General features: G+C 38.7%; 1 protein-coding gene across 1 annotated transcript in view; it reads right to left on the bottom strand.

Annotated features, from left to right (window-relative positions):
• The window catches only part of LOC115437428 (cadherin-18-like), a 46,025-nt gene that overhangs the window by 28,473 nt on the left and 8,219 nt on the right, over positions 1–9,333 (bottom strand). The window contains exon 2 of the mRNA XM_030160650.1: positions 4,279–4,466. Within this exon, the coding sequence (XP_030016510.1) occupies positions 4,279–4,466 (188 nt within the window). The remainder of the gene's footprint in view (positions 1–4,278; positions 4,467–9,333) is intronic.

Raw genomic sequence — 9,333 nt, 5'->3', positions numbered from 1 at the left:
GAAGGTTTAGCCCTGTGTTATATGAGCTGTGAAGAAAATAAAGCCTCATTCTTCTATTTCACTGCTATTTCCTATTCGTACTCATGTCTACTCTCGCTCTCAAGTTGTGAAGTTTGACCAGTTTTATTATAAACACAAGTAGGGATGTCCGATATTGGCTTTTTGCCAAAAACCGATATGCCGATATTGTCCAACGTTAATTTCCGATTCCGATATCTACCGATACCGCTGCCGATATATGTGGGATATTAAACTAATTTTAGGTGACATCACATGTCTCCTGTCATGGAATTAACACATCATGCCTAATTTTATTGTGATGCCCCATTGGATGCATTCTCAAATGCAACAAGGCTTTTAAAATGTAAACACTGTCTGTGCAAAGAACACATACTTCAACTTAAGTTGTGGAAAAATGCCATATTTATTTCTTTTCTCTCCCTCCCTCCATGAGTCTATTACAGTGTGGCAACTCTACTGTACAGTTCTGAAAACTGCACATTTCTTTCAGCGACAAACAATGTTTCATTTACACGTCGGTAAATGACGGTGAAATCAAGGCATTATTTTATCGGTTTTAATGATAGGCAAAAAAACGATAACGATATTCACCGATATTACATTTTTATGCCAATATCGGGCCAATAATATTAGTGGGCCGATATTATCGGCCATCCCGAAACACAAGTGAAGAATGCTATTCAGTTTACCTCCAGAAAAATTCTACCACCAGGTTTGGCTCCGGCATCGGGTCCTGTTGTCCCTGTTCTGTTCTGTTGCTTTTTATCATAGAGGTCATGTGGGTCTGGATCATCTCCCCGGGCCTGTTTGCCTTAGGTCACATGGCCAGGAGCTCCAGGCAACATAGACCTGAGGATCACTGGACCATCCAAGCCCCCCCCGGCATGACAAAGCCCCAGTCCAACAGCAGTAGATCACAGTTTCATGGTGCTAACGTTAGTTTTCTCCACAGGGTTTGCTACTATTTCACTGACATTGGACCAAGCAGTGTGGATACTGGATGGATGTAAATACAGCTGCACTGTAGTTTTGTTAAATAATTCTTACTAATAAGACAGTAAAGGCATTTGGTCCAGTGACTGTTTCATCAAATTAATCATACCATGCCTGTTAAATTAGCCGCAGCATTAGCTAATGTTATTTTTGTATTACCTTGTCAACCAGCCTGTCAGGAGTAGATAATGAAGTTGTCATTAATGTTGTAGCATATGTGTTGTGTTATTTATAGAGAACACTTTTTCTAGCTCGCAGTGCGGTTGATGTTTTTAGTATTTTAACATGACCATTAGCTCATTTCACAGATCTACCTTCTAACTCTAAAATGGTCTATGCTTTTGGCTATTTAAAAAAAAAAAAAGAAATCAAGAAACCTACAACAGCCAAAATGCCAAACTTAAGTAGGGCTGCTGCTCTGGTTATTTCAGTGGGAATTAACCTGTGGGTTACTTTCCTAATTATTCAATACATTGTTTGGTCCCTAAAGTTTCAGAAAATTATAACAAATGACAATTATTGTTTCCCAGAGCCCATGATGTCATCCTCAAATGTCTTATTTGATGCAAAAACACAAATATATTAATTTTTCTGTCACAGAGGATGAAGGAAATCAGAAAATATTCATGCGTCAGATGTTGGAATCACAGAGTTTTTATTTTTTATCCCTTTAACACTGGTAATCTCTCCGGTGCTGCATTTTGCACTTTCAGCATTCAGATTACTGTAACTCCTGAACCGTTTACGCTATCCACAAAATTTAAATGGCATCAAAGAGATTTTGAGCTTTCTGACACTGTATAACACTTTACAGCAATGTGAGAAGTAAAAAGGAACCGTTACAGAGACTTTCACACAGGCTAAAAAAAAACCTGGAAATAACATAAAATATGACCCCACCAATGTGAATACTGAATGTTCAAGACCAAAAAGCATGTTTGAGCAGATGTAAAACAGTTGAAAGTTTATTTTTGCAATCTTAAAAAGTTTTGTTATGGACATTTACAGTTGTTTCTGCTAATAAATATGCTAAAAACTTCAAGTCTGTTTTTTTTTCTTTTTTACTAAAACACACTGTTTGAAGTGTTTATTTTTATAATAATGATAATTAATGGACAGATATTGAAAGTTAAGTCGTTCCTGAAAAGAACAGGTGCAAAAGAATTGGCAAAAAAGACATTTTCTGAAACTTTTCTTGCAAAAGAAAACATGAAGACACCTAGGTGGTCTGTTATGTCTTAAAGGAGTGATATTTTGCTTTTTTAAAATGGAGTTATGTATTTTCAAACATTTCCCTGTGGTCTACATAAACTGTAAATCCTATGTTTGGGTCTGAATTCTTCATTAATTCAACTCCACAGGTCCATCTTCAAACCTATTTCTGAGGAATGACACCAGAAAGGTCGATTTGAGCGCTGGCCCTTTAAATGCAAATACCCCACCCCCTCCAGGTTGTTGGCTGTGCTGCTCTGTCCCGTTCAGCCACTTGTGTTCATTAATACAGTCAACAAATGAACATTTTAAGTAATCGGCTTCAAGTTTGGACATATTTTCAATTTTTACTACAACTACTGCTGCTGACAAACAATTATGTTGTATTCGAAGAAATGTTCATCAGAAGTCTTGACCTTATATGTGCAAATGTTGTGATGTAACATTAAGCAGGAATGAAAACGGGTTGTAGAAATCCACTTGATTTTTGCCAAAATCAATATAAAGATAGCTTTGCAGCACCTGGAGGGTTCAAATTCAAACTTTTTGAAATATTAGGGTCTAAATACACAAATAAATGTGGGTTTAAAAAAATATGACCCTTTAAAACACTTTCAAACCAAGTGTCTATTTAAACAGGATGACAATGAATCACTATGTTGATGTATTTTATATTTATATAGTCCATGGTTATTTTGTGCGACAGGACCTCCTAAAGTTTTTTTTTTTTTAATAATAATTTACTTTATGGATTTTCAACAGTATAACATGGATGCCTCATACAGTGTGTACATTTTTGCTGTCCTTCATAACAATAAGTTAACTTCCATAGATATAAACATGAACATGTAAATGTATATACCAAAAGACATCAGGATTATGATCAGGAGGCACACAGCATTTACATAAATTCTAAATGTGAAAACACAGCAAAAACAAAAAATAAATAAATCAATAAAATGACATTAAATAAATAACAATTATAGATATATAAAAAAATAAAATATGTACAATACCTACAGTTATCCAGGTGATGAGCAGTGATTTGGTATTAAAGTCATGATAAAGTGCTCATTCTATAAGTTTCTGTGTATTTTAGAAAAAGGCTGCCATGCTTTCTAGAATTTTGCAGCTGATCCTATGAACATACTTCGTGGCAGATATGTTTGTTTAAATAGTTCAGTATTTTTTTGTTTATATTCTGTGCCTATTGTCTGGTTTTTGATCTTTGGTTTGTATTTATGGTGTCTTATAAGCCCATGGAAGGGCTGGGCAAGACACAACAAAAAAAACTTTCATTCATTTCATTCATACTTCTGATCTTCTCTGTGTGTAAAAACCTCATGATGTCTGCAATCCACCGACCATGTGTGGGAGGGGTTTCCTGTTTCAGGACCTCCTAAAGTTACAACGCAGCATGCATCTGTCACAGTGTCAAATATATTTTGTATTACATGTCATACTGTTTTTCCCTGAAAGATGTTATAGCTTTTATGAAATAAGAACACGTGTCTGCACTATTCAGTGACTTTTGTTCATTTTATTGGGAAAATATTTCATTCATAAACAAAAATGTTCAGCCTCCAAACCAACCTTTCCTCATTTTTAACTGAATTTAACTCACTTTATAAACCATTAGCCCTTGTTAATGATAAAAAAGGACATTTCTTGATAGCTATAAGATATTTAATGTATCATCTGACATTTAATGAAATTTTAGATGAGAAATTATTTATGTATTTATTTATTTTTTTAAATTTATTTTTGTATTTATTTTCGGTTGCACATATACTGATTCTATGATTGTATTCTATTTTTGTATCTGTGTTACATCTCAAGTATTGTGTGTTTTGTATTATATGTTAAGTGTTTGACAGTATTTGTAAACTGATGTTTAAATAAAGTTAAAAAAAAACAACTAAAAAACCCAAACAAACATAAAAGTAAATATATATTTTGTATTCTGTGGGTCTAGAATGCGTGTGCTGGTGTCAGTGTCAGTGTGTACAGATGCATGTGCTGGTCCTGCTGTTGACGTCTGTGTTTTCATACCTGCTTGAGGGAGATGATTCCCTCCCTGTGGCTTTCGTCAGTGCTGATAGAGAAGATCGCAGCTGCCTCTGCGTTGGTGATGCTGTAGGTCATCTCAGCATTCTGTCCTTGGTCTTCATCAGTGGCTCTGATGCGACCCACAGCCTTCCCCAGCGGAGCCAGCTCGGTAACGTACAGCTGGTAGCTCTCTGCAACAACAGTGTGACACCAGGGAAATGCCGGTGGATCGCAGTGGACAGTCACCTGATGTTACGTAGCGGGGAAGAACAAGTTGACGGCTCACTTTGCGGTTCTATCTGATGCTCTCAGTTGGAGTTCTGCGCTCACTGGCAAGTTTGCATATGAGGGATGAAAACTGCCAAAACAGAGGAGCAGCTTTGAAGGGAGGGGAAAAAAAGGAGTCCCCGCTGCTCACTCAGATCTGCAGTCATTTCCTCTGAGGCTTTAAACTTTGGTTACATTCACAAGCCCGCCCTCAGCTTCTCTGGAACTGTGGGAAGCCTCATGTGAACTCACTGCAAGACCCTCAATATCTATGTGCATATAGAAAGCCGAAACACAGCCATGAGAAGGTTACTGTGGAAATATAACTGACAACTAAGGCTGTGTAGCAGCAAGAATCTGGCGATACCATACAAATCCCAATACTAGGATCACGACACGATATAACACCAATACTGTTAAAAAGGCCATTTTTGGTTTCTTTTTTTTTTTTAATGATTATTTCCTTGAAGAATTGAATTACACCAGAAATCTACTCAATACTAAACCACATTTTATTGGATCAGAACAAGATTTAATGCTATATCACAAAATGTTCCTGTGTTCAAAGTGAATCTATATTTTACAGACATTCCAGTTTCAGATCCTGTTCAAATGTTCAGATTCTGTTAGTTCAGAACTAACATCAGAACAGGATTTTTGTGCAATGCCAACAAAGGAACTAACATTATTTAATAAAGAGTCTTAAATAATAATCGATAAAATATAAACAAAAAACAAAAATGAACCTCCACAATGTCTGCATTTGAATAAATACCCTAAAAATATCAATATATCAAATCAAATCAAAATGTATTTATATAGCACTTTACAACAACGTAACAAAGCCCAGAGTGCTTTACATCTAAAAGCATGATTAAAATATAAGATAAAAAAAACAGGTTAATCAAGTATTATATATATATATATATATATATATATATATATAGTACTTTTTTAATATTGATACAGTATTGTGAAATGAGATATTGCAGAACCAATATTTTCTTACACCCCTACTGACAACTACAAACCCTGGTAAAATGGAAGTAGTGCTACTTGTTTTTATTAAAATTCTGAAAATATTTAAACCCATAAAGACCCAAACATCCACCGGTGACCAAAACCATCTACTGATCTAAACAGTTTAATGCCTGTTGATCCACTAATCCTATCAATGCAGTAAATAATTAGTGTAAAATGCAGTTTGTCATCTTTTCATGGGTCATTTGGACGTTCAGAAGCTCTGTAGTTACCGTGGAAACGTCGTCATCATTCTACAACATTGATTCATCAGTAAACCCCATGGAGCTGGATCAATGACAGTGGATGGACACACTGGGTTTATGTTCAGTTAATGACGGATTAACTGAAAGAGTCACTTTTTCTGCAGTTTTCTCTGTTTTTGATATCATATTCCTCAACTTTAATCTGAGTTTTTATCAACATCTTCATGATCAGTGAATGAAATACAGGAAAATACCTGATTTATTCTAATAAATACAGTTATATACATTGTTATTATTCATTCATTCATTTTCTGAACCCGCTTTATCCTCACTAGGGTCACGGGGTCGCTTGGAGCCTATCCACGCTACATAGGGGCGAAGGCGGGGTACACCCTGGACAAGTCGCCACTTCATCGCAGGGCCATTGTTATTATTATTATTATTATTATTATTATTATTATTATTATTATTATTATTATATTATTATCCAATGGATACAATTACAAGATTACTATGGAAGTTGCCAGAAGAGCTTATATGACACAAAATAAATGCTGTAGAAAAAACTTGTAACACCAGTGCCATTCTAGAGCCTAAACAAACATCCTGTTAAAGTACAAGTCGGCTATTAGTCATAGTAGCAAACAAACAAGCGGAAATGTGCTAATTAATAAACTTTAGAGGAGCTGGAAGATATTTTTCTCCTGTTTAACATAACGACCCAGTGTTACTTTTATGTCAGCTCCAAATGAATTTTCCCCACATCCAGCGCAAGTGGCGTGCACAGACTTTTTGAAGGGCAGGGGCCAAAAGGAAAAAAAAGGACACATACAGCCAGTGAAGGGGCAGCATGTTCTGACTCCCAAGAGGGCAATTCAGCACATATTTTGGCTCCCAGAGGGCACTTTTGCACATGTTTTGGCTCCCAAGAGGGCACTTTAGCACACATTTTGACTCTTTAGCACATGTTTTTGGCTCCCAAGAGGGCACTTTAGCACACATTTTGACTCTTTAGCACATGTTTTGGCTCCCAAGAGGGCACTTTAGCACACATTTTGACTCTTTAGCACATGTTTTTGGCTCCCTAGAGGGCACTTTAGCACATATTTTGACTCTTTAGCAAATTTTGGCTCCCAAGAGGGCACTTAGCACACGTTTTGGCTCCTAAGAGGGCACTTTAGCACACGTTTTGGCTCCCAAGAGGGCGCTTTAGCACATATTTTGACTCTTTAGCACACATTTTGACTCTTTAGCACATGTTTTGGCTCTCAAGAGAGCACTTAGCATATATCTTGGCTCCCAATGAGGTCGCTTTAGCACACATTTAGGCTCCCAAGAGGCACTTTAGCACATGTTTTGGCTCCCAAGAGGGCACTTTAGCACGTGTTTTGGCTCCAAGAGGGCACTTTAGCACACATTTAGGCTCCCAAGAGGGCACTTTAGCACGAGTTTTGGCTCCAAGAGGGCACTTTAGCACACATTTAGACTCTTTAGCACATGTTTTGGCTCCCTAGAGGGCACTTTAGCACCATATTTTGACTCTTTAGCAAATTTTGGCTCCCAAGAGGGCACTTTAGCACACGTTTTGGCTCCTAAGAGGGCACTTTAGCACACGTTTTGGCTCCCAAGAGGGCGCTTTTAGCACTATTTGACTACTTTAGCACACATTTTGACTCTTTAGCAATGTTTTGGCTCTCAAGAGGGCACTTTAGCATATATCTTGGCTCCCAAGAGGGCGCCTTTTAGCACACGTTTTGACTCCCAAGAGGGCACTTTTGCACATGTTTTGGCTCCCCAAGAGGCACTTTCGCACTGTTTTGGCTCCCAAGAGGGCACTTTAGCACACATTTTGACTCTCTTAGCACATGTTTTGGCTCCCAAGAGGGCACTTTTAGCACACATTTTGACTCTTTAGCACATGTTTTGTCTCCCCTAGAGGGCACTTTAGCACATATTTTGACTCTTTAGCAAATTTTGGCTCCCAAGAGGGCACTTTAGCACACGTTTTGGCTCCTAAGAGGGCACTTTAGCACACGTTTTGGCTCCCAAGAGGGCACTTAGCAACACGTTTTGGCTCCCAAGAGGGCGCTTTAGCACATATTTGACTCTTTAGCACACATTTTGACCTCTTAGCACATGTTTTGGCTCTCAAGAGGGCACTTTAGCATATATCTTGGCTCCCAAGAGGGCGCTTTAGCACACGTTTTGACTCCCAAGAGGGCACTTTTGCACATGTTTTGGCTCCCAAGAGGGCACTTTAGCACATGTTTTGGCTCCCAAGAGGGCACTTTAGCACACATTTTGACTCTTTAGCACAGGTTTGGCTCCCAAGAGGGCACTTTAGCACACATTTTGACTCTTTAGCACATGTTTTTGGCTCCCTAGAGGGCACTTTAGCACATATGTTTGACTCTTTAGCAAATTTTGGCTCCCAAGAGGGCACTTTAGCACACGTTTTTGGCTCCTAAGAGGGCACTTTAGCACACGTTGTTGGCTCCCAAGAGGGCACTTTAGCACACGTTTTGGCTCCACAATGAGGGCGCTTTAGCACATATTTTGGACTCTTTAGCACACATTTTTGACTCTTTAGCACATGTTTTGGCTCTCAAGAGGGCACTTTAGCATATATTTTGGCTCCCAAGAGGGCGCTTTAGCACACGTTTTGACCTCCCAAGAGGGCACTTTAGCACATGTTTTGGCTCCCAAGAGGGCACTTTAGCACACATTTTGACTCTTTAGCACATGTTTTGGCTCCCAAGAGGGCACTTTAGCACACATTTTGACTCTTTAGCACATGTTTTGGCTCCCTAGAGGGCACTTTAGCACATATTTTGACTCTTTAGCAAATTTTGGATCCCAAGAGGGCACTTTAGCACACGTTTTGGCTCCTAAGAGGGCACTTTAGCACACGTTTTGGCTCCCAAGAGGGCACTTTAGCACACGTTTTGGCTCCCAAGAGGGCGCTTTAGCACATATTTTGACTCTTTAGCAAACATTTTGACTCTTTAGCACATGTTTTGGCTCTCAAGAGGGCACTTTAGCATATATTTTGGCTCCCCAAGAGGGCGCTTTAGCACACGTTTTGACTCCCAAGAGGGCACTTTTGCACATGTTTTGGCTCCCAAGAGGGCACTTTAGCACACATTTTGACTCTTTAGCACATGTTTTGACTCCCAAGAGGGCAATCAGCACGTTTTGACTCCCAAGAGGGCACTTAAGGACATATTTTGACTCTTTAGCACATTTTGACTCCCAAGAGGGCACTTTTGCACATGTTTTGGCTCCCAAGAGGGCACTTTAGCAAATATTTTGGCTCCCAAGAGGGCGCTTTAGCACACGTTTTGACTCCCAAGAGGGCACTTTTGCACATGTTTTGGCTCCCAAGAGGGCACTTTAGCACATATTTTGACTCTTTAGCAAATTTTGGCTCCCAAGAGGGCACTTTAGCACACGTTTTGGCTCCTAATAGGGCACTTAGCACACGTTTTGACTCTTTAGCACACATTTGACTCTTTAGCACACGTTTTGGCTCCCAAGAGGGCACTTTAGCACATATTTTGGCTCC

Source organism: Sphaeramia orbicularis, chromosome 17 (assembly GCF_902148855.1).
Source record: "Sphaeramia orbicularis chromosome 17, fSphaOr1.1, whole genome shotgun sequence".
Lineage (NCBI taxonomy): Eukaryota > Metazoa > Chordata > Actinopteri > Kurtiformes > Apogonidae > Sphaeramia > Sphaeramia orbicularis.
The sequence above is the reverse complement of the archived record's forward strand: the minus strand, read 5'-3'. Positions and strand labels throughout refer to the sequence as shown.